We start from the raw sequence: 26433 nt of genomic DNA, 5'->3' as shown, positions 1-26433 counted from the left end.
GAGCAGGTGGGTTGGTGAGGAAAGAAACCAGCAACTGCAGATCAGGTAATACGCTTATTTTTTGTTGAAATATTGCAAAATATTGCAAAATATATTACACAGCAAAAATACAATGTTGCAAGTACAGTGCACTGCAGCCTAGTGCATGGATTGTGTTTCAGTATGCTGTTTCTTACTGCATGGACGGTATGATTGTCTATATGAAGTGACATAATGCTGCATTTTCGTCCTGGCAGTGAGTCAATATTTTGTTCCCTTGAGAAATTCGTGATGTCCCACGGACGGTTTGCCATCAAACCCTATAGCATGCCTTTAATTGCACCCTTGAAGTAAACTCGTGTGTCAGTGTGTGTGTGTGTGTGTGTGTGTGTGTGTGTGTGTGTGTGTGTGTGTGTGTGTGTGTGTGTGTGTGTGTGTCAGACAGTGTGTGTGTGTGTGTGTGTCAGTGTGTGTGTGTGTCAGTGTGTGTGCGCGTGTGTGTGTGTGTGCGTGTGTGTGTGTGACGCGATACCTACCCCCCCCCCCCCCCCCCCCATGCGAGGATGTGTTGGCTCTCTGTCATCTGAGGACAGGTTATACTGTCTCCTCCTGGTGTTTTGATGCAGTGATAGATACTAGGCGTGCCGAACCGCGCCGGACTCAAATAGCCGGCATGTGATCCATCCGGCGGGGAGGTGTTTTGCTTTATGGAGTTCGCCAGAGCCAGCTGGCTGCGCCATTCGAGAGATCTCACTATACCTCGGAGCTATTCGACCGTCCTGTCTTCTGTGCTTCTTTTCGGATATTTTTTCACCACTTCGTGGCCCATAATAACGGATAGAGAGCGCGGCGAGGCTTGCAGTTCCGATCATGGGGGACGCACAGTCTGCGCAACGGGAGGGCAAGGAGGAGGATGGGGCGGTCGATGAGGAGGTAGTGGAAGTGAACGGTGCTCAGAATGAGGAGATTGGTGAAGACAAGGTGGGCTATAATAATAATGTCTAATTCCCCCGGTATTTACAAGTTGAACAATACCCATAGTTGTCTCTTATTAGTAGGCTATTAATCGCATTAATTGACTTTAAAACTTTTGTTTATTAAATATGTATATATACATATTTAATAAACAAATATATATATATATATGAACATTGCAATGACAATTCATCCTAATAATGATCAGTGATTAATATGTAATTATGTATTCATAAATCTAGTATTTATGTAAGTCATGTATTGTTGCCTATTGTATCTGGAAAAAAAATATATATATATATTTATATATATTGAGCTTCCTATAGGGTAACAGCTGAAGCTGGTTCATTTGTCATCAGTCAGTATAACATGGGGGGGGGGGGGGGGGGGGGGGGGCTGGTCCATGGCATGGAACTCATCCAACTATTTTCCGGAAAAGATAGAATAGCACTTTCATTTAATTAAAAGAAAGACAGAAAGGATGTGCTTCTATACCACCAAACTTTCTACAAAAGGCCTGTTTTTCACTTGCTCCTCATTGGCTCTGTTGCTGAGTTACATCGAACAGATACGGATGGGAATAGATGATTGGTTTTGTTGAGTATAGGCTATAGTGGCAGCCTGATCCTGCTTAACCCTTTCACTACCACACTACAGAAGGTTAACCTTTCACTACCACACTACAGGCGGTTAACCCTTTCACTACCACACTACAGAAGGTTAACCTTTCACTATACCCCACTACAGACGGTTAACCCTTTCACTGCCACACGGTTAACCCATTTCACAACCACACTACAGAAGGTTAACCCTTTCACTATACCACATTAACCGTCTGTAGTGTGGTAGTGAAATGTTAACCTTCTGTAGTGTGGTAGTGAAAGGGTTCAAATGTGTAAATAAAGTATGTATCAACCACAGGAAAAGGGTACATTATGTATGTTATATTATAGCCATTATAATAATATATTATGTATTGTACACTAACCTTAACCACACTGTTCCCTTAAACTATAACCATAACCCTAACTTTCTATCATCATTGTATTGTATCGTGTGTTTGGTCTAGTGGTGACCCCCCCCCCCACTATAAGCACTGTTGGTTCAACTCCTGATTGTGCTTTGTTTTGTAGACTTTCGCTGATACTAAACGGGAAAAAAAATATATATAATATATATTTAAGTAATATATATATCTAAGTAATATATTTCCGTTTAGTATCCTATATATATACAGTAACATACATTATGTACCTTTTTTCTGTGGTCGATTACTTTATTATAGTTTTCTGATGACACCATGTTGCTATTGGAGGTGTTGTCACCAATGGAGCCTGACTGAGACATGACTGGAATAATGTCACGTCTGTCTGTACTTGTGTAGTAGGCCTTGTTTACCCCCTCTGTATTGTTGCTACTACTAGTTACAGTAGGCCTTGTTTACCCCCTCTGTATTGTTGCTACTGCTAGTTACAGTAGGCCTTGTTTACTCCCTCTGTATTGTTGCTACTGCTAGTTACAGAAGGCCTTGTTTACCCCCTCTGTATTGTTGCTACTGCTAGTTACAGTAGGCCTTGTTTACTCTCTCTGTATTGTTGCTACTGCTAGTTACAGTAGGCCTTGTTTACCCCCTCTGTATTGTTGCTACTGCTAGTTACAGTAGGCCTTGTTTACTCCCTCTGTATTGTTGCTACTGCTAGTTACAGTAGGCCTTGTTTACCCCCTCTGTATTGTTGCTACTGCTAGTTACAGTAGGCCTTGTTTACCCCCTCTGTATTGTTGCTACTGCTAGTTACAGTAGGCCTTGTTTACTCCCTCTGTATTGTTGCTACTACTAGTTACAGTAGGCCTAGTTTACCCCCTCTGTATTGTTGCTACTGCTAGTTACAGTAGGCCTTGTTTACTCTCTCTGTATTGTTGCTACTGCTAGTTACAGTAGGCCTTGTTTACCCTCTCTGTATTGTTGCTACTGCTAGTTACAGTAGGCCTTGTTTACCCCCTCTGTATTGTTGCTACTGCTAGTTACAGTAGGCCTTGTTTACTCTCTCTGTATTGTTGCTACTGCTAGTTACAGTAGGCCTTGTTTACCCCCTCTGTATTGTTGCTACTGCTAGTTACAGTAGGCCTTGTTTACCCCCTCTGTATTGTTGCTACTGCTAGTTACAGTAGGCCTTGTTAACTCCCTCTGTATTGTTGCTACTGCTAGTTACAGTAGGCCTTGTTTACTCTCTCTATATTGTTGCTACTACTAGTTACAGTAGGCCTTGTTTACCCTCTCTGTATTGTTGCTACTGCTAGTTACAGTAGGCCTTGTTAACTCCCTCTGTATTGTTGCTACTACTAGTTACAGTAGGCCTAGTTTACCCCCTCTATATTGTTGCTACTACTAGTTACAGTAGGCCTTGTTTACTCTCTCTATATTGTTGCTACTACTAGTTACAGTAGGCCTTGTTTACTCTCTCTGTATTGTTGCTACTGCTAGTTACAGTAGGCCTTGTTTACCCCCTCTGTATTGTTGCTACTACTAGTTACAGTAGGCCTTGTTTACTCTCTCTGTATTGTTGCTACTGCTAGTTACAGTAGGCCTAGTTTACTCTCTCTGTATTGTTGCTACTGCTAGTTACAGTAGGCCTTGTTTACTCTCTCTGTATTGTTGCTACTGCTAGTTACAGTAGGCCTTGTTTACCCCCTCTGTATTGTTGCTACTGCTAGTTACAGTAGGCCTTGTTTACCCCCTCTGTATTGTTGCTACTGCTAGTTACAGTAGGCCTAGTTTACTCTCTCTGTATTGTTGCTACTGCTAGTTACAGTAGGCCTTGTTTACCCCCTCTGTATTGTTGCTACTGCTAGTTACAGTAGGCCTTGTTTACTCTCTCTATATTGTTGCTACTGCTAGTTACAGTAGGCACTTCCTCCTGAACGTTCTCCAAATGCTGACTGGAACTTGAGAGTGAGCCAACCTGCCAGGAAGTGGCACTGTTCTAATGATCTTGGTAGTTTGATGATATTTTCATTTTCTATATTACATTTTATAAATACTTTACCATGGTAGGCTACAGTAATGCCACGCTAAAAGTCATACCACTTAAAGGTGCTGTAAGTGTTTTATTTATTTCTACGTGTTAAAATAATAGCTCTACATTCACTGATCACTGATACTGAGTGTCTGGTCAGTAACATGGGTCTCCCAGTCCCTCCACTCATGCAGTAAACAAATACAAACGAATTTTAAGCAAATGTTTCCTTGAAACAAGTAAAACAATCTGCCAGTGCAGTAAGCTAATTTGGCTTGGCAAGATTTCTTGAAATAAGTGAAAAATATCTAGGTTTTTTTTTTCCAGTGTGGAGTTCTCTCTCCTGATTGGATACAGTGAGAACGGGATACCAGGAAATGTATTTTGTGTTTACTGCAGAGTGGAGGGACTGGGAGAACCATGTTACTGACCAGACACTCTATACCGGCAATGTCTGTCGGAATGTAGAGCTACATAACACTTATATTAACAAATAAATACCACTTTAAATAATACCATGGTATAATCCAATTGAAACCATGATACCTTAATACCATGATACTTATATCATATATATATATATGGTAATAGATGGAAAGTGAAATCCACAAGGTAATAACGACTTTCCATTCTTAGATGAAGATAAGTGAAGCTCTTATCCCAAGAGAGGATGGAATTTCCCCGTAGCTGCAGTTTGCACAAGGCTACATCGATTATCAGTGTCCGACAGCCATGCAGAGCAGGAGGTCTATTAGACCGCAGCAAAAACTCTCAACAGTTTTGCACACATTAATTTACTTTGACAGTTATTGAGAATCAATTCGTTTTAGATATGGTCACCGGTGATGTCATCAGGGACATTGAATCCTGGTCTTGTGCTAATTACAGCTCTATGAAATGAATGAATGAATGAATGAATGAATGAATGAATGAATGAATGAATGAATGAATGAATGAATGAATGAATGAATGAATGAATGAATGTTTAACAGATTGCAGAATGGGTTCAATACAGTACGGCTCAATACACACAATTGTTAAGGGGATGCAGACCAGAGAAAGACGTTCGCCTTGTTTACATCAGGGTCCCCCATTTTCAATTCATAGTGATATCATAAATGATAATGCAGCAGTCCCTATAGGCCTATAAGACAAGGTAGTGCTATTTTTTCATCTAGGTGGTCGTGGTCATATTCAAACAAATTTACTCTCAATAACTGTCAAACTAAATGAATGTGTGCAAAACTGTTCAGAGTTTTAAAGCAAAATAAATCAGTATTGTCTTTTGGTGAAGGTTAAGATGTATACGATTGGCTTCATGAGCTACAGATGGCACTGGGTTAAAGAGACCTGAGATTCTTGAATTTAGCAATCTATGAATCCAAGTCCACTTTTGTGATTTGATGAATAACCTTTAACACCATAAGGATGTGTTAGACACGAGTAAGATAGCATAAGATACGATAAGATAAGATAAGATAAGACATGACATGACATGACCAGGCATGCATTGCTCATGGGACGACTGGTTGCACTATGTTTTAATGATGCCACGTGCACGCGCGCATTCGCATAAATGTTCCCTCGCATTCACAGACTAAAGACAGCGCCTAATTGCCTCTACGAATGGAATGTAACACATTTCATCATTCACAAGTTTTGTGTGAATGTATCTGAGAACGTACAGTATTTGAACACACCTGACGACCGGACGTATTGTTATGCAAAGTAGTACTTAGCGAGTTGGCGCATCAGTCGAGTGCAGCGCATTCCTGTGTGCACGCGCGTGCACATCCGTGCATGTGCGTGCGCGTGCTTCTGCTCACAGACTGGTTGCACGGCGTGCAACCCCGTCCCATGAGCAACGCATGCCTGGACATGACATGACATGACATGACAAGACAAGACAAGACAAGACAAGACAAGACAAGGCAAGACAAGACAAGACAATATAAGATATTCCTTTATTGATCCCCTTGGGGAAATGTGGCTGTCATAGCAGCATGGGGGAGGGTGGAGGGGGGGTACAGGTATGGGCAGGTTAGATAGCCAGTTTGAAACTGGATGAAAAGCAGAGTGGGGGAGTTTCCTGACTGGTTTCAGGTACTGCCATTGTTTTGCAAAATGGGGTGATTAGCTGGCAGAGCAGCTCTGTTAAAAAAGCCTGTCGTACATAATCTGTAGAACCTGTAGATCCAGGGTCAGCCTGTTGGATAGAATAGAAGAATAGAAATCCTTTAATAATCCAGAGGGAAATTCAGCACTACAGATCGCTCACATTGAACAACAATTAAATTAAAATAAAATAAGAATAAGAATATAATAATATTAAGAATAAAATAGAATAAAGAATACTGGACCGCCTCAGCCTCCCTTCTTGTCCACTCCACTTCCAGAACCTGTGGTTCCTCCTCTGTAAATTCTCGTTCAAATACATACGGTTCTGGATCTTGGTTGGTCTAGAATGCATCATCACTTTTCTCTCTTACAAAGTCGTCCCTGATTAGCAGTCGTTCTTCTGTAGGTTAGCTAGTCACATTGGTTTTGTTGACGGAAGTTACAACGGGGCTTTAGAGGCGCTGCGTGACATCACTGCAACCGCCGATTGTTTACATTGTTATTCCTACATGTGGTAAATAAATACACAAGTCACAACATGTAAGACCGATTAAGAGTTGTTGGGAAGTGTATTTCGTTACTTTTGACAGAGCTAGGCTAACTGATCCGTATCCACTCCCAGTCATTGTGCTAAGCTAGCCAAGCATGCTGCGGGTCGGTCGGTCGGTCAGTCTGTCAGTTGGTCAGTCTCTCTCTCTCTCTCTCTCTCTCTCTCTCTGTACTGACTGCATGCACAGAGAAGGGTACCTATCTTCTTGTCTGACTCTGGAGAAGACGGCAAATAATTTCCTAAAAGGTTGGCGTGTTCCTTTAAGCCGCTTTCACATTGATTGCATGAAAGCGTTGCTCTCAGACAGAAATCCATAAATCTTCTGAGAATCTGAGTTACCTTGGTTTGTCTGTCTTGTCTGTCTGTCTGCACCAGCCATAACTCATACAGTTCAGATCCGATTTGAAGGAAACTTTGCACATAGGCCCAGTAATTCTCAAATATCTTTCAAATCGACCAACGGCAAATATTTTATTTTAATTCATATCAATCAATAATGAGGGTAAACATAAACACAAGAGGGCGACACAAAGCTTCACCTAGACTCCTGTTCTCTGCCCGATTCTCTTGTTTACAATCAATATTGTGCTGTCACAGTTTCATGTTTGTAGGTTAAGTATTTAACACATTGGATGCCAGAGGGCGCTATGGGCATTGGGCCGTTGTGTGCCAGTGCTTTGTTCAATGAGGAGAATGCCGTGTTTGCAGTGCTGAAAACTATATAAAATATTATAGCTATGGATCTAATAACGTTGTCGATTGTCAGTGAGTTTCTTCCAGTCAACATGCAAAAAACAGATACTTTTTTCATCCGTACATTTCCGTTTTATACCGGGGTGAATGAGTATAGTTTGGGTGATTCTGAGTAATCCCAGGAAAAGACGCGAAAACAGCCCTTTAGTGAAATCCACTTATCACATTGTAATTTTTCTCCTGATTATCGAATCATCCTGAAATCAACGCTAGATTATTGGTATTATCCTTCCTCATGCAAGCATGAAATGTGGTTTTAGTGCCGTGCCGTGCCGTGATGATGACCAACGGGACACAGCACACACACATTCCACACAGACAGGCTTCGATCGCGGGATCAAAATATCGGATCAACGCAAGATTGGATATATATAGTCCTTACCTTGTCTCTGATGTAATAAAAAAAAAAAAAACGCCATTCCAAGTACTGGTCGCGGTAGTCCGTCCCACGGCTCAGCTCGGCTCAGAAAACAAACTACATCGTTTCAAATGGAGTGCAATAGCGGCCGCAAGGCGTTAGGCGGTGGTATTGACCGTCTGCGATCTCAGACACACTCAGAACAGCCTGCACAGGCTGCCCCGATGAATTATGAATGGCAATAGCGAATAAAAGAAATAACGATCATAACAACGAGTTAACTCGCTGTTGGCGCTCAACGATTGGCGGGTAACGAGTTAACTCATTGTTGGCGCAGAAAGGGTTAAGGTTTGTTATTGGCCAACTGTCCTCTGTCATCTGGTTCAAATCAAGAAATGCCCATGCATATTATAAGTTGAGAAATCTACTGATCTGTGCACAAAATCGATAATTTCTTCCAGCAAATCTCTTATTTACAACAAGAGTGTGTTAACTTACCTATAGGGTGTGGTGAAGTATTTAGAACGTTCGCTATTTGGCCCAAACGAGATGTCTGGTCTAAAGTAGGGGCAAGATGTACGTCTCCAGAGAGGGAGAGAATCCAAACCAGGAGACTTTTCACGACTGTTTCACGACTGTAGAAGTAGAATTGGATGTGGCACATTATCAAGTGCACTGTTATGGTTCATAAACAGAGACGTTCCAGGTCCCGTGAGTGAGTGAGTGAGTGAGTGAGCGAGTGAGTGAGCGAGTGAGTGAGCGAGTGAGCGAGTGAGTGAGTGAGCGAGTGAGTGAGTGAGTGAGTGAGTGAGTGAGTGAGTGAGTGAGTGAGTGAGCGAGCGAGCAAGTGAGTGAGCAGTGTGTCAGACAGTGGTTCCAAAGTTGAGGTAAAGTTGAGGTTGTTCACACTGCAGGCAAGTGGCCCGAATCAGATTGAGCTCAGTTGAGTGAATGAAAACATAACGAAAACATGTTGAAAACGTGATCTGAGATCAGGGGGGGGTAGCCAGCTTAGCTTCTCTGTAAACACTGAAGCGTTCTGATGACGTCACCGATGTGCTCATCACTATGGCAATGCCAAAGATTTTTTAAATTTAGCTGGCAGGCATTTCTCTTTTTCTTTTCCCCTCCTTCTTTACCTGTAACGTTAGTATTTTATTACATTATTTTATTACATTAATTTTCTCTTCATATCTAAGTTCATCTATTTTCACGGAATCATTGGGTAAGTCTAAGTCAGGGGTGGCCAACCAGTCAGAGACTAAGAGCCACAAAAAAATGACTGTGGTACCACAAAGAGCCACACCATATACCAGCGTTTCTCAACCTTTTTTTTCAGTCACGGCACCCTTCATGTGTTTATAGGTCTCACCCTCTGGCCTCTGAAGTTGCTAATGTCTTTTTTATTTGGGCCTCACAGGGTTAAAAGTACCCTGTGAGACCCACGGTTGCAAAATTACAAAATCACTTTTAGCCATTTAAAAAAATAATGTTTATTTAATTTTTTTTAAAGGGGAACAATTTTACTATTTCTTTCACTATTTGGGCACTTTTACACAATTCCTGTGAGTCTATGGAACACCTAGGTTTTTTTTTTTTAAATGCATTGTTTTGTATTTCTAATCAAGTACTAAAAACCGAATTTTTCTACCTCAAGATCTTAAGCCGTTTTGAGGCTGGGCTCCAACCACTGTGTGGCCTGGTGCCAACTGCCACATCAACTGCCACATTATTATGCAGCTGAGAAATCTCTGACATCACAGATATGCACATTTTCAGATGACTCAGTTCAGTGAGGGTGAATATTGTGAGGAGAATTGGAAGAATTCGCCAATATGAGAATTAGAGACATATATCCTATTAATATAAGTCCACATAGCTAAGAAACAATGGTAAACACTGAAAAAAGCCATTAATAAGATAGTTCCCCTTTAAGCACATGTATAGTCAATTGGTCCTGTTGTTCAGCCTCACAATGCTATTTGATAGTAAATGTGTTTATATGTCCCACCCTCTGGCCTCTGAAGTTGCTAATTTCTTTTTAATTTGGGCCTCACAGGGTTAACCTCTTAAGCCCGAGATATACAGTAAAAGTGTATATTTTCAGCATTATGTTTGTTTACCAATTATTTTAACTGTTATTAGTGAAATATAAGATTATAGAAATCTCAGGGCATTGAGTCGGAAACCGGCGCATATTGACAGGAGGAAGTGGCACAGCCAAAAGTGAGTGTAGTCTTTTGAAGGAAGAGACTCAGGGCTTTCAAATTTCGAAAAACTACCCTACCCAGCTCACACCAGCCCCTGTCAATCATCTGACTTCTGGATTTACTTTTTAATTTCTCTTATTTTTTGGGATTATCTCCCACAAACCTGAACGTTATTGCCATAAAACAGAACGCAGTTAGTTTCTCTACCTTACTGTGAACGTCTTGCAAAAAACGGTGTTGCAATATGATGAAGAATGGTGGAGAAATTTACATTATAAAAAAGATGGCAGAATTCAGTACTGTATCTACAAAACCTTCTGTTTAATCATCTTCCCTTTATTCATTTGCTTAGATTTTTCAGGTCTGGTCAATTTTAGCATGGTGTTATTTACAGTCAAAGATAATTTTTTTTTTTAAATAGAATTGATATTCTCCTTTGGTTCATTACAATTTACTCAAGCCTAGTAACAGACACACTATTTCTGACACTGATCCATATATGTCCCTAGATTCAGATACCAAGAACATGCAAATGGACCATTTAAAAAAAAATTGTAAATGTTTATTCTACGTCCTTATGGAATGAGTGACATAAAAAAAAAAGTAAAAAAAAAAAAAAAAGTAATTTTTTTTTTTTTATTGATGGAAGAGCCGCACATTGACGGGCAAATAGCCGCATGCGGCTCGCGAGCCGCGGGTTGGCCACCCCTGGTCTAAGTGAACATTTTGGCTAGGGAGTGGCCTAATACTTTTGATTTCTTTTCTTTTCTTTGTATATTACTTTTCAGGTATTGTCTGGTGCATGTGCTCTAGCTTGATATGGCTGTGGCCGCTTGGCTTTTCTTGAAGTTTGCTTGGTAAATTCCACCTAGATTCAGTATAACTGGTTCAAGCATGACCCATCTGATCACACGGACCATTCCTTTCAAATGTTCTCCCCTTTCCGCTATGAATCCATTTAGGATGTTGTCCACTCAGGGGTGGAGTTGACGACGCAGTCGTGAAATGTCAGGGCAGCGGGAATTAGAGTGAGTTAATTTGCCTGAAATCACAACTGTACTGCCACTGTAGACGGTAGATTCAATGTCAAGATCTCTCCCAGCTGTTTGTCCATGGATCTCTGACAACCTCACCTTAACCCTGTCACTACCACACTACAGAAGGTTAACCCTTTCACTACCACACTACAGACTAAAATGGTTAACTTTATGTAGTGTGGTTGTGAAAGGGTTAACCCTTTGTCACGTGGTAGTGAAAGGGTTAACCTTCTGTATTGTCGCTGTGAAAGGTTTAACCCTTTGGTAGTGTGGTAGTGAAAGGGTTAAAGTGTCCGTCTGTACGTCTGTGATAGTTTATGCGGATTATTTTTGCTTCCCAAAAGCATTAATACTTTGACATGTCATTAGTCAAACATGTGGTCGTTATAGTGATGTGATGGTAAAAATAAATCAGAATCTGAAAAATCCTAAAAGTCCATCAAGATCCGTTCAATCACAAGATGCTGCAGTAGAAAGCTACAAAGAGTCTAAAAATGATGACCAAATGAAAAACCCTTTACAAAATGATGACCAAATGAAAAACCCTTTACAAAATGATGACCAAATGAAAAACCCTTTACAAAATGATTGACCATATGACAACTATAGGACTTTTGCAACATAGGGTTACGATATTTCTGACTACTGTCCTATCTTAACAGGTTAGCACCTTTTTATTCATGACTAATTGCCTCTTTAACATTTTTATAATCATTATAAATATTATAATTTTCAACATTGCCTCACTACTGGTTATTCCTTACAGAAGTTTTATTCCGTCTTTACTAAAGGTATACACTAACTCAAGAGCAGCACTATATATGGGTAGGCTGGGTTGCCTACGTGTGTGTGTGTGTGTGTGTGTTTGTGTGTGTGTGTGTGTGTGTGTGTGTGTGTGTGTGTGTGTGTGTGTGTGTGTGTGTGTGTGTGTGTGTGTGTGTGTGTGTGTGTGTGTGTGTGTGTGTGTGTGTGTGTGTGTGATAATGACACAAAACATGACGTGACGATTTCATTGGGATTGCTGGATCAGGAATAGAGCAGAACAACTATCATGTTATTAGATTAGATTAGATTTGATTCAAATGTATTGTCATTATACAGCACAAGTACAGTACAACAAAAATAGGCTCAGATTTGGACATTTACCGGGGCCAGTTTCTAATTGCAGCCACCCGTAGGTGCTCTTTGAGAGTGGTTTTGAAGGAGGGTACGGATTCACATTCACACAAAGGTGAACTGGGTATAAAATATATAGTACAACTGAGTAATAGTGCTAATCAGATGTATGTACAGAGTTGTAGTATTAATATGTACAGTGATGCAGGTATAAAGACACAATGGTAGTAAGTCATACTGGCCAGCAGCGTAACTAGTAAGAGTAGGTAAGGGATATGTACAGATATATAGATATAGTATCAACAGATGTGTAAAAAGGATTATATGCAGGTATGCACAGACAGATATATGTAAGAATAAATACATATATACGGTATATACAGCATAATTTTTTTGATCCACTTTTTTCTCCTTATTTTCTATTTTTATCCCATCCCAATTCCGTGTATCCAATTCTCCCCTCCCCTGTCTTGAACGTTGCTCGACTATGCCCCCCACTGGTCGGTTGTAGAGAGGATAGAAGCCTTGCATCACGTGTTCCCTCCGGCACACGAGGAGGCAGCCTGTCACATATTTTCGCCTGCCAGCGCGGACTCTCATTGGCGAGGTGTAACGCATGGGAGGCTCACACTACCCTCGCCACTTCCTGTCTCTGCTGTGCAGGCATCTCCCAACCGACCTGTAGGGGTTGCTGTCCACAACGTCCAATCCCCACCCATCGACTTCCACCCGCTGACTCTGCCAAATGAGCCAGTACGACGGCCGGCCCAAGCCGAAGGCAATGCTCAGACTGGGATTCGATACCGGAGTCTCTTGCATTGGTGACGAGCGCAATCTCCGCTATGCCACCCAGCCGCCCTGTATATACAGCATTATTGTACATGCTATCATACAGAGTTATATGGGTTATATGCAGGTTTATAAGTAGGTATATAGAAGGATTATATGCATATATATATTATATGAGTCATCTTCGTCTTTGTACAGTCTGTTGTCTGTCTGTGGGCTGTCTGTGTGTTGATTTGTCCTATTGTCAGTGGTAGAAGAAGTACACAGTTCCTATACTTTACTTAAAATTAAATAGTACTCTGCCTAAAAGTAAAAAGTCCTCCATTCAACAAGTATTTAAGATAAGAAATTCCTTTATTGATCCCCTTGGGGAAATCCGGGCATCATAGCAGTATGGGAAAGGGGGGAGGGGAGGTTCAGGTATGGGCAGGGTAATAGTAGAAAGAGTCACATAAATATAGGCAATACAATTATATGCATGAAAGGGGGGGGGGGGGGGGGGGTCGTTTTTTTATGCTTTGATGGCCAGTAATGGCATTCGTTGTGAACACCACACACGCTGATCAGCTGGATTGATATGAAAAAATTGTACGATCAAGCTGGAATTGACGTCAGATAGTCCTTACCGTTGATCGGGGGTATTCAAAAAAGAATATTCCAATTGTCTGATCGTGATTTACAGTATTGGTGTCCATCGTGTCCTCGACATAATCCGGCACACACATTCATGGAGGGTCATTGGACGCGTTTCAATGTGATCGTAGACTCGCCTGACCCAAAATATGGCGCCCGGAGGAATTTAAGTGTAACACCTGGTGTGAAGGAGGGTTTCAAAGGGTGGGCGATACTGCCACCTAGCAGGATGTGGCCGGTATTGCACTCTGGCGATCTCAAAATGATTCCCTATGGTAACCCCGAGGTCTGTGTGCCTGAAATGAATAAAAATATTGAATAAAAGAAATAAGGACCAAAACCTGAGATATCTCGGGTCTGGCGCCCAACGCATGGCGAGTTAACCAGCGATATCTCGGGTCTGACGCCGAATGTGTTAACTCATTGACCGCCACGCTGTTTTCTCATCTCTACTCGATGGCGCCAGCGTTATTGACCATTTTCGCAATGTTTGCGGACCCATCGTGTGTTCTGTATTATAGCTATGGAGACAATAGTATGGCTCATTTGACAGGCATTGTTCATAGTCCAATACTGACTAACCAGTTAATTTCTACATACTGTAGTTTGTGCGCTATTCCACGCAAAAAATTGGCCCTTTCCAAAATAATCCAGTATTTTTTCATAGATTGCGAGGTATGACGCGTTATATACATTATGCCCAAATTGTTCGGGTTGCTCGCCTGAAACTCTAAATACTTCCAAATCAATATATACCATATACATGTGTCTTCACAAAATCATCAAGGGGGGGGGGGGGGTCGTCTTACCCCGAAACTGCGATCGTTACCAAAAGCATGTTTTAGGTCCGGTAAAATATGACACTGTGATCGGTACAAAAACATGTTTTAGGTTCGGTAAAACAAATCGTTTTTGGCGCAGAAAGAGTTAAATGTAGGCGGTCGGGTGGCGTAGCGGAGATTGCGCTCGTCACCAATGCAAGAGGCTGCGGCCTCGACTCCCAGAGTCAGCATTGCCCTGCGGCTTGGGCCGGTCGTCATACTAACTCGTTTGGCTGAGTTAGGGGGAGGGAAGTCGTGGGTGGTAATCTGGCGTTGTGGACAGGTCAGGGTCTGGGCGCCTGCTCAGCGAAAGGCAGGAAATGGTGAAGGCAGCGTGACCTCCCACACGTTATGCTTCACCAATGAGAGTCCTCGCTGCCAGGTGAGAAGAGAGCCACTGGCTGTCTCCACATGTGTCGGAGGAAGCATGTGGTGGACTTCAGGGTTCCCTTGTACCGACCAGTAGGAGGAATATGCGCACAACAACCAGGTAGGGGAGGGGGGGAATTGGTATAACAACTAAATTGGGATGGGGAGAAAAACGGTTACGGACGGTTATGGACTTTCGGGGACAGAGCCTTCAGCGTGGCATCCCCTACCCTCTGGAACTCTCTCCCCCCCGAAATCCGCAACGCCCCAACCCTGGACACCTTCAAAACTGCTCTTAAAACACACCTCTTCGCCAAGGCTTTCCCCATCAATTAGTTTAGATTAGATTAGGTCCATTATCCCTTACCTGCCCTCATCCCCCCTTTTCCCCCCTACTTCCCTAGCCCTATTTTTTGTCCTGATTGTGAAGCGACCTTGGCTTCTATGAAAGGCGCTATAGAAATTTGATCTATTATTATTATTATTATTATTATTATTATTATTATTATTATTATTATTATTATTATTATTATTATTATTATTATTATTATTATTATTATTATTATTATTATTATTATTATTATTATTATTATTATTATTATTATTATTATTATTATTATTATTATTAAAAATAGAAAATCAGACAAAAAAAATAAAAAATAAAAATAAAGAGTAAAATGTCATTATACTAATTACTGTATACATAAAGGTGCTGTAAGTGGTATTTATTTGTTCAAATAAGTGGTCTACGTGTTAAAATAATAGCTCTACATTCTGACAGCCATCACTGATACTGTGTGTTTGGTCAGTAACATGGGTCTCTGAATGAATGAATGAATGAAAACTTTATTTAACAGATTGCAGAATGGGTACAATACAGTACGGCTCAATACATACAATTGTTAAGGGGATGCAGACCTGAGAAAGACGTTTGTCTTGTTTCCATCAGGGTCCCCCATTTTCAATTCATATAGACATTTATGACATACATAACATACATGACATTTATGGCATAGGGACATATAGGTATTTAGTACTGATACATTTGTGACATAGGCGGTATTCAAATATACAGTACTGTTACCCCTAGATCCTGACAGAGTATATACATATGATGGGGAGGGGACTGTACATTAGGAGGGGGTGGGTGGGTGGGAGGGGAATATACATACGGCGGGGAGGGAATATATACATGCGGTGGGGAGGAGACTGTCTATTAGGAGGTGGTGGGGGTTTTGGGCATTTACGGTGGCCAGTTTCGAATTGCAGCCTCCCGTAGGTGCTCTTTAAGGGCGGTTTTGAATGTGGGCAGGGATTCACATTCCTTTACAGCTTTGGGTAGGGCGTTCCACATTGTTGTGGCATAATTGCGAAACGTGTTTAGTCCCTTGTTTGAGCCGAATCTGGGTTTAACATGATTTGTTGAGCTTCCTCTGGTGTAGTGGTTGTGGTATTCACTGACCTTTGGGAAGTATTTTGACATGTACATGGGCACCCCGGTCGTATAGTGTATCTTGTAGACCAGGCCCATTGCAAGTTGCTGTACTCTGTCGTCTACTCTAAGCCATCCTAGGTTGGCAAAGTGGGCAGGGGTGAGGTGGGTTCTGGGGTTCAGGTCAAGTAGTAGTCTGACCAGTTTGTTTTGTGATGTTTGTAATTTTGTTTTAAGCGCCTTTGAGGTGCTTTGGTACCATGAGGTGCACGCATAGTCATAGTACCCTTGAATGAGTGCTCCTGCCAGAGTCCTCAGGGTATTCTTGTTTACCAGAGAGGAGATCCGGTACAAGAATCTAGTTCGTTGGTTGACTTTTTTTATTACATTGGATGCCATTTTGTCACAGGAAAGATTTGCCTCTAGGATGGAACCCAGGTAGGTAATTTCGTCTTTCCTTGTGACAATATTGTCACCCACTGTAACTGAGAAGCCGTCGGTCTTGCTGAGTTTGTTATTTGAACCGAAGAGAATGGACTCTGTTTTGCCCATGTGTAATGATAGTTTGTTATCAGCGAGCCATATGCAGATTTTGCCTAGTTCCGTGCTGAGGGTTTTTTCAACCTGCAATTTGTTCTTGTCAGAGACCAGCAGGGCTGAGTCGTCCGCAAACAGGAACAAGTTGCAGTCACAGGCTGACGACATGTCATTTGCATAAATTAGGAAGAGTAGCGGTCCTAGTATGCTTCCTTGTGGAACACCACAGCTCACTGTGAGGGGGGGGGATAGAGTACCGTTTACCTCTACCATCTGTTCTCTCCCCTCCAGGTAGGATTGCATCCAGCTCACTGATAGGCTATCAAAACCAATTGCTTTTAGTTTGTCCATTAGAATGGAGTGATTGACAGTGTCGAAGGCCTTTTGTAGGTCCAGCATGACCATGCCGCAGTATTTGCCAGCGTCCACCTCTTGTTTGATGTGGTCGTTCAAATAGAGGAGGCATGTGTCAGTGGAGTGGGACGTTCTGAAGCCAGATTGGAATTCGTAGATTAGGTTTTTTTCCGCCAGGTACTTTTCGACCTGTTCGTAGACTATTTTCTCCATGACTTTCGAGATGGAGGTAAGAATAGAAACAGGGCGGTAGTTGCCTGGGTCTAATTTGCTGCCCTTTTTGTGTAGAGGGGTCACTCTCGCAATTTTGAAGTCCTTGGGGACGTGCCCCTGTTTTATAGAGAGGTTTATTATGTGTGTGATGACTGGGGTGATGGCGGCTGCTGCGTCTCTGAGGAATTTGGAGGGGATGTTTTCATGGCCAGTGGCCTTGTTAGGTTGGAGGGCGCTCAATTTTTTGAGTACCTCATCGGTTGTTACCATTTCAAGTTTGAAGTCGTCTTTGTGGACCCCTAGGTTTTTGTAGTATGCTACTATGTGTTCTACCCCATAATGCCCTGAGTGGGAGGGTAGTTTGTTTACCAGTGTTGTGGCTATGTTTGTGAAGAAGATGTTTAAGTAATTGGCTACATCCAGCTTGTCTGTGATGAGCGTGTTGTCCGTCTTTATGTTTATGTTTGAGAATCTGGTTTTAAGTTTTTTACTGCAGCCTAGTTGATTATTGAGTAATTTCCAAAGTTCGCGGGGTTTGTTTTTGTTTTCCTCAGTTTTGTCGTTGATGAAATTTCTTTTTGCGGTTCTGATCATGGTGTTTACGTCATTTCTTAGTCTGTTTCTTTGGATTTTTAGTTCAACCACGTGGGCTTGGAGTTCACTGTTTGAGCTTTTGGAAAGCTTTGTCTGACTTTTATGAAGTTCAGAGCATTTTTTGTCTCTGGTTTTCATAGCGGCCAGTATTTCAGTGTGCATCCATGCCTCAGCGCGATTTTTAACCCTGGTGGTTCTTATCGGTGCCATGTTGTTGAGTATTGCTGTGAATTTGGTTTTGAATCCAAGCCATGTTTCTTCAACCTGTGTACCACTGAGCTCATCTGACCTGGTACTGCTCTGCTCTGCAGTAAACAAAAAATAAATTTCCTGGAATCTCGTTCCCACTTCATTCAATCAGGAGAGAGAACTCCACACTGCAAAAAAAGTGTCTGACAAAAATAAGAAAACTAGTTTGGGGCAAATATGTGCTTAAGTAGCTCTTTGGTAGAGTGTCTGGTCAGTAACATGGGTCTCTTAGCTCATCTGCTCTGCAGTTAACATCAAATAAATGTTCTGGTATCCCTTCCCACTTTATCCAATCAGGAGAGAGAACCTAGATATTTTTACTTATTTCAAGAAATCTTGCCAAGCTAAATTTGCTTACTGCACTGGCCAATAATTTAATTTGTTTTAACAAGATAATACCACGTACAGAAATGAAAACCATAACAAAATATGTTTTATGATTTTATGGTTTAATTTAGTGATTGCAACAAAAGACAGTATGTCTAATTGAATCACATACTTATATTTAGAAGATGAGAGCTCAGTTATATAGTATATAACATATGCATTATATAGTACTTTGATTTTGTTTGGTTTATTTATTATTACGAGCCATGTTTGTCAATGCCTTGCTATTGAGAAAAGGTTTCTTGCAATGCAGTTCTGTTAACTGATCCAGTGGTTCATATGAGTCAAGACAGAGACTGAGAATCTTTTATGATGATGATTTAAGAAAGTTGTTAAAAAAAACACAACTGAATCCATGATCAGCCGATCACACCAGGCTGTGTTACTGTAACAAATACACCACAACTTAATCCATGATCAGCCGATCACACCAGGCTGTGTTACTGTAACAACTACACCACAACTTAATCCATGATCAGCCGATCACACCAGGCTGTGTTACTGTAACAACTACCACAACTTAATCCATGATCAGCCGATCACACCAGGCTGTGTTACTGTAACAACTACACCACAACTTAATCCATGATCAGCTGATCACACCACGCTGTGTTAACAACTACACCACAGCTTAATCCATGATCAGCAGATCACACCACACTGTTTTTTTTTTTGGTCCACTTTTTCTCCCATTTTCTATATTTTCTCCCATCCCAATTTCGTATCATCCAATTCAACCCTCCCCTGTCACGGACGCTGTTTCTTGCCTCCCACAAGCCGGCTGCAATGTGGACTAAGTCATACATAGCACAAGTCCCCTCCGGTACTTGAGGTAACAGCAGTCGCATCTTTTCACCTGCGCAGCTCGATCTCTCAGTGGCGAGGAGTAACGCGTGGGAGGCTCACGCTGCCCCCGACACTTCCTGATTCTACTGTGCAGGCGCACCAACCGACCTGTAGGAGTCGCTGTCCACAACGCCCGATCCCCACCCATCAGTTTCCCACCCCCTAATACGGCCAATGTGTATTAGTACGGACGACCAGCTAAACTGAAAGCAAATGTGGAGAGCTGGGCTCGAACTGACGAGCCCAGCGTCTCCAGCATTTCGTGGCGAGCGCCTTGCCCACTACGCCACGTAGCCGCCCTCACACCACACTGTTTTAACAATTTTTGGTTTAATTTAGTTTAGTTAATTAGGATCCCCAATTCGCTACAGCATTGCAGCAGCTATATTCTTCCTGGAGTCCACAACAAGCTTACATTGTGACCGTGCATAATAACACAATATTTATATCATAACTAGGGCTGTCAAAAGTAATGCTTTAACTTTGGAGATTAATTTAAATTATTTAAAGCATTAAAATAAATTAATCTAAAGGGCGGTTAGGTGGCCGAGCGGAGATTGCGTTGGTCACCAGCCCCGGAGCTGTGAGCTGGATTCGCCTGTTCGAATCCAGCTCACAGCTCCGGGGTTGTCACCAGCTTGGCTGGCCGTCTGCACTAATACAATTGGCTGTATTAGAGGGTGGGAGAAGCTGGCGGGGTGGGTCCGGGTCGTTGTAAACAGCGACTCCTACAGTTCGGTCGGGGCGCCTGCTAAGCGCGGATTGGACTTGAGGGGGATAGTGTGGTCCTCCCACACGCTACGCCCTCTCAATGAGAATCCGCGCTGCCAGGTGAAAAGAAGCGGTGATTGGCTGGACGTGTGTCGGAGGAAGCACGTGGTAGCCTCCACTCTCCCAGATGATCTGACTGTGGGGGGTAAGTGCGCAGCGACCAGGAAGGGACTGGGAATTGGCATACGACTAACATTGGGATGGGAGAAAATCGGAGGAAAATGGAGGGGGAAAAAGACCAATAAAATAAATAAAAAAAAATTAATCTAGATTAATCTATGGAGTGAAACATCTTCAATCTTAGCGCCGCGGATATAAGAAAGAGGTCTAGCTGAGTCAATGTTGATGGTTTTGTTGAACATTTGTATTTCACAGGAGAGAAACTGTATTCAAAGAAAGCTATTAAAATAGTCTTTGAATCTAAATATACTTTCTTTGTGTTGATTTTACATTAATTCCATGACTTTACTCAAGTAAATATCTGTTACAAGCTTCGGTTTTAAGTAGAAAAATGCTATTTTTTATCTAGATTAATTACAGAAGATTTTGAGATTAATTAGTAATTTTTTTTTTTATCTATTGACAGCACTAACATAACATTACAAGTAAACAGGACAAAGACTAGTACACATACATACAGAGAGAACAAGCTCCAAAATATAATAATCAAGATACATGAAGTAGCTAAAGAACACTTATGCCAGTGTTGTAGTCGAGTTATTAAATCTCAAGTCCGAGTCGAGTCTCGAGTCCCCAGTTTCTCGAGTCCGAGTCCGAATCCAAGTCATCAAGGTTGAGTCCACTCCACTCTGGCAGTCAAAGAGCTGACATACAGATAAAAGGTCTATACATTAAACATAAATGACACAGCGGTCACCATTTCAAAGGGAGTTTATTTACTTTTAATTTTATTTACTGACACAAGAATAGCCAAACAAATGCACTAGCCATCAATATCCTATGCCAAATGATTAGGGCCCATTACAAAAAATTTGAAAAATAAATAACTGTATTTATTAATTAACAAGTCAGAGTCCTCGTCTGCACCTTCCGAGTCCGAATGCAGTCAATACTCAAGTCCAAGTCGAGTCACGAGTCTTGAAAATCAGTCCAGCACTCGGACTCGCGTCAGAGTCCAGGACTCGAGTACTACAACACTGACTTATGCATGTACGTAACTATATGCCCACACATCTCTAATCTTACACACCTAATTTAACAACAAATGAACATTATGAATGAATGAATGATATTATCATGATATTGTTGCAATGCATACAGTCCCAATACAGTGTATTTGACCACATAATTGTACCTCACCTTTATAAATCACATTTGAAAAACAACAGTATATCAGAGCTTAACTGTACATCCATACATCTTGTCACAATTATATACTTGACCACATCTTGCACAGTTGTACAGCCCTGGTCTATTTATTTTCTTTTATTTATTTTTGTACTTATAATTATACTATATTCTATTGTGCTTCTATTTAGTTTAGTTTATATCCCATTTTATTTTATTCCACCTTTTTATTTTACAGTTGTTTTTACATTTACATTTGTACAGCCCTGGCCTATTTATTTTCTTCATAATTCTACTCTATTGTGCTTCTATTTTAATTTAGTTCATATTCCATTTTATTTTATTACACATTTTTATTTTATTATCTGTCCGTTATTGTCTGTCCGTTAATGTCGCACCGAAAACGACAGAATCAAATTCCTTGTATGTGAAAACTACTTGGCAATAAAGACCTTTCTGATTTTGATTCTGATCTGCATTATTTCAGCCTCTCCAAAACAACAAAGCGGCTGAACCGACGGCGGAGGCCGACGACCAGTTTGTGGACATAGACGTCTCCGAGGGTGAGTGCCCTTTTGACTATTCCAGACATGGATGGATTGTTCCAGGGAATTCCCAATTATTAAATTGGATTAGTCATGCTCTCTTTAGTCCTTTAAAAAGAAAACGGCACCCGTTGATGATTCCATGATGGGCTTGAACAGTGACTCATTGTTTCTTGTCTTTTGTCCAGTTTGTGAGTTAAGCGACACCATTGTCTCTCTGGAAGAAGGAGAAGAAGTAGTCCCGGAAGCGACGAACCCTCTTAAAGAAGAAGCACCTTTGGAAAGCATCGATATCAGCGAGAAGAAATCGCCCGATTCGGACGAGGAGGCCCCGCCGGACGTGAGCGAGACGGAGGCGAAGCTGAACGAGATCAACGAAGGATTTAAAAAGTTCTTCAGTAACATAGGTTTGAAATTGACCGTGAAGAAAGACTCAGACGCGCCCGCGGAGATGAAGGACGGAGAGCCGAGCAAGCCGCACGACATCAAGGGCGACATCAAGGACGACATCAAGGATGACATCAAGGACGACATCAAGGACGATGTCAAGGACGACGTCAAGGCCGACATCAAGGCCGACATCAAGGACGACATCAAGGATGACGTCAAGGACGACGTCAAGGCCGACATCAAGGACGACATCAAGGACGCCATCAAGGACGACATCAAGGACGCCATCAAGGACGACATCAAGGACGACATCAAGGACGACGTCAAGGCCGCCGCCGAGGAAAGTGATGACGCTGGACAGGATATTGATCTGAACACAGCACAGGGGACTCCTGATAACGATTCAACAACTTGCCCTACAATGACGGACATGACTTCAGAGGACACTCGGGAGAACACTGAGGAAAAGGACAGAAAGATGACCGAGGAAGTCACACCCGATATGGTTGTGGAGGCACTGTCGTCAATCACAGTGGGAGAGGAGGAACTGACAGCTGACAAGGATGGCGCACCTGTCGCCACGTCTCCAACTGGTTCTGGCGATGAAGAAGAAGAAGAAGAAGAAGAAGAAGAAGAAGAAAAAGCCGTATCCCCCATTAAGAAGTTCTTCACAACAGGAATGTTTTCTGGTCTGCGGAAGAAGAAGAAGCATTCAGAACAGGAAGCAAAAGACGAGATGATTGAGAAAGAGCTGGTGGACATGAGGAAACACAAGGATGCGACGAAGCCCGAAGAAGCCGGAAAAGACAGAGAGCAGAAGGCCGAGGATATCAGCCCAGGTGTTAAGACAACTGCAGGGAAGGGGGAACAAGACGACAATGAGGTCAACGTGGAAATCACACTCACAACATCGGGGGCCGCCGGGACAACTGAAGCGCCTGGAAATGCCCCGGAAGGGCCGTCAGCTCCAGAGGGACCGTCTTCAGCTGTTGTCAGTGAAGCTGAAATCCTGAGTTCTCAAGAGAGGATCAAGGTTCAAGGTAGTCCACTGAAAAGGCTGCGGTCTAGTTTTAAGAAACATTCCAAGAAGCAGAGAGCCAGGAGATCAAGCGACCCAAAGCTTACAGATTCTGGCGAGCACACTTCCGATCACCTCCTGTCGTCCACAGAGTCGGCGGAGGGTGCAGCGCATTCCCCCGAGGAGCTAACCCAACAAGAAGATGGCACCTGGGCTTCCTTAAAAAAACTTGTGACGCGTAAAAAACGCCAGAAAAGGTCTTCCCAGAGCGAAGAGGAGGCAGTTATCTCAAGCCCAATTTCAGATCGTAGCACAGAAGAGACCAAGAAGAAATTAGATTCCTCAGGTACATGGGAGGCTCTCATGTCGTGTGGATCTGGAAAAAGAAAGGACGGAAAGACCTCTGACTCTGAGGACGACACACCCGGTGACCCTAAACACACTACAGGGTCTTCATTAGAGAGTTCACATGAGGAAGACGAGCGTCTAGCCTCTTCTACCGAAATAACAGGAAGTCCCTTGGAAGGCGACGGAGCATCGACGTGGAAATCGTTCAAAAAGCTAGTAACACCAAAGAGAAAAGCTAAAGAAGAGGATGAAAGCAGAGACCATATGACATCAGACACTGAAAGTAATAAAGACGAATCATCTTTTTCAATAACGAATCTCCTCCCTGGATGCAAGAAGAGGAAGTCGGCCGACAAGCAAGATCAGGTCTCTTCAGATGAAGTGAACAGGGGAGTGGAATCTGGTGAGGAAGACTCGGAGACACCGGCTGTGGTCCCTTTGTCTGAGTTTGATACATCTGAGACAGAGACACACATACAAACTCAGGCAGTCAAAGATAGTCACATACTTCCCAAGGCGGAAGAAGCTGAAACCCAGCAAGATCCGGTCTCCAAGCAGATAACCGAAGCAGTCATCCCTGTTGAAAGCCCGCCTACCGAACCAGAGAAGGTTGAAGATACTTTGAAAGAACTGGCCTCGTCAGCAATTCCTACGTCGGATGAGGACTTTGAGGACCTCACAGACTTCATCAGCAAACATCAACAACTTAGCGACATCCCCGAAGAAGGTATTATTGAAGAGAGCATAGCCACTCCAGGTTCAGTTGCTGAGGAGGCAGCAATAGACGACACCATAGGGGATGATTTCATAGAGCTGACGTCTGATGCTGTTACTGCACTGGAGCCTGTAGATGCCACCCTGGCAGACGAGACAACAGAGATGGTTTCAGCAGTTTCCCACTTAACAGAGTCTTCATCTAAAACATCTGGAAACACAACACCAGTGCCGGCAGAGTACGATGAGATGGAAACAGAGGCCCTCCTGCATCTGGTTTGTGAAACCATCTCTGTAACCCCGAATGCTGTCTCTGTGTGTGCAGAGGATGCATGGCAGGAAAGAATATCTGGCTCTGTCTCTCATCGGACATGCAACAGATACACACAGGAACAAGAAGCAACCATTCTGGAAGCACATGAAAAATCAGATGCCATCGCCTTAAGCATAGGTCTCGATGCTAACGAGTTTGACGCAATCGAAGAAGCCACTGCAACCACCAAAGTAGAGTCTGTGTCTGAGGTGTTTCATCAGATACTCGAAACATCCGCACGACAAGAAGCAATCATTCGGGAAGCACGTCGGACATCGTTTGCCACTGCTTTAAGCACGGGTCTTGATGCTGTAGAGTTTGAGGGAATTGAAGAATTCACCGCAACCACCAATGTGGAGTCTGCACCGGAGGTCAGTGAAGCGATCTCCACGGAGCTTTTATCCGAGGACACCACGGAGGAGTTTGAAACTGCTGAAATCGCCACAGATGAAGTGTGTCGGGCTCAGGTTTCAGAGGCACTGGCGAGTGCAGGAGAAGTAGTACATGCTCTTGAAGTTGCCAATGAGCTGCAAGCGTTAACCGCTGTACATGTAGCTGCTTCGAATTCAGAGGAGGGAGGCGCTCAGGTACTTGAGAAGCAAGTAATATCAGAAGACCTACCGGCCCCAGATGCAGACGAGGCTATTGCCTCGGTTACAGATGAACCCACGCAAAGGGCACATATCACTGAAGTAACTGTCGAGGGAGAAGAAGAGGATCAACTCCAGACTGTTGAGGTGGTTGCTGAGGGAGTTGAACCAGCACCTGAAGTAGAAGATGTCACAGCCGATGTTGAACAAGCCCCAGCACCTGAAGTCGAAGATGTCACAGTCGATGTTGAACATGCCCCAACACCTGAAGTAGAAGATGTCACAGTCGATGTTGAACAAGCCCCAGCACCTGAAGTAGAAGATGTCACAGCCGATGTTGAACAAGCCCCAGCACCTGAAGTCAAAGATGTCACAGCCGATGTTGAACAAGCCTCAGCACTTGAAGTAAACGATGTCACAGCCAATGTTGAACATGCCCCAACACCTGAAGTAGAAGATGTCACAGCCGATGTTGAACATGCCCCAACACCTGAAGTAGAAGATGTCACAGCCGATGTTGAACAAGCCCCAACACCTGAAGTCAAAGATGTCACAGCCGATGTTGAACAAGCCCCAGCACCTGAAGTCAAAGATGTCACAGCCGATGTTGAACAAGCCCCAGCACCTGAAGTAGAAGATGTCACAGCCGATGTTGAACAAGCCCCAGCACCTGAAGTAGAAGATGTCACAGTCGATGTTGAACAAGCCTCAGCACCTGAAGTAGAAGATGTCACAGCCGATGTTGAACAAGCCCCAGCACCTGAAGTAGAAGATGTCACAGTCGAGGTTGAACAAGCCCCAGCACCTGAAGTAGAAGATGTCACAGCCGATGTTGAACAAGCCCCAGCACCTGAAGTAGAAGATGTCACAGCCGATGTTGAACAAGCACCAGCACCTGAAGTAGAAGATGTCACAGCCAATGTTGAACAAGCCCCAGCACCTGAAGTAGAAGATGTCACAGTCGATGTTGAACAAGCCCCAACACCTGACGCAAAAGATGTCACAGCCGATGTTGAACAAGCCCCAGCACCTGAAGTAAACGATGTCACAGTCGATGTTGAACAAGCCTCAGCACCTGAAGTAGAAGATGTCACAGCCGATG

General features: G+C 42.9%; 1 protein-coding gene across 1 annotated transcript; it reads left to right on the top strand.

The window, feature by feature from the left end:
* Positions 1-849: 849 nt before the first annotated feature.
* akap12a (A kinase (PRKA) anchor protein 12a) lies at positions 850-24873 on the top strand (the record flags this gene model as incomplete). The annotated part of the gene is made up of 4 exons (XM_084310372.1): positions 850-960; positions 21901-21976; positions 22147-24704; positions 24754-24873. 4 exons carry the CDS (start codon positions 850-852, stop codon positions 24871-24873), a joined length of 2865 nt encoding a protein of 954 aa, XP_084166498.1.
* Positions 24874-26433: the final 1560 nt, after the last annotated feature.

Source organism: Notolepis coatsorum (genome assembly GCF_963971535.1).
Source record: "Notolepis coatsorum genome assembly, chromosome: 3".
Classification (NCBI taxonomy): domain Eukaryota; kingdom Metazoa; phylum Chordata; class Actinopteri; order Aulopiformes; family Paralepididae; genus Notolepis; species Notolepis coatsorum.
This window is presented reverse-complemented; position numbering and strand designations above follow the sequence as displayed.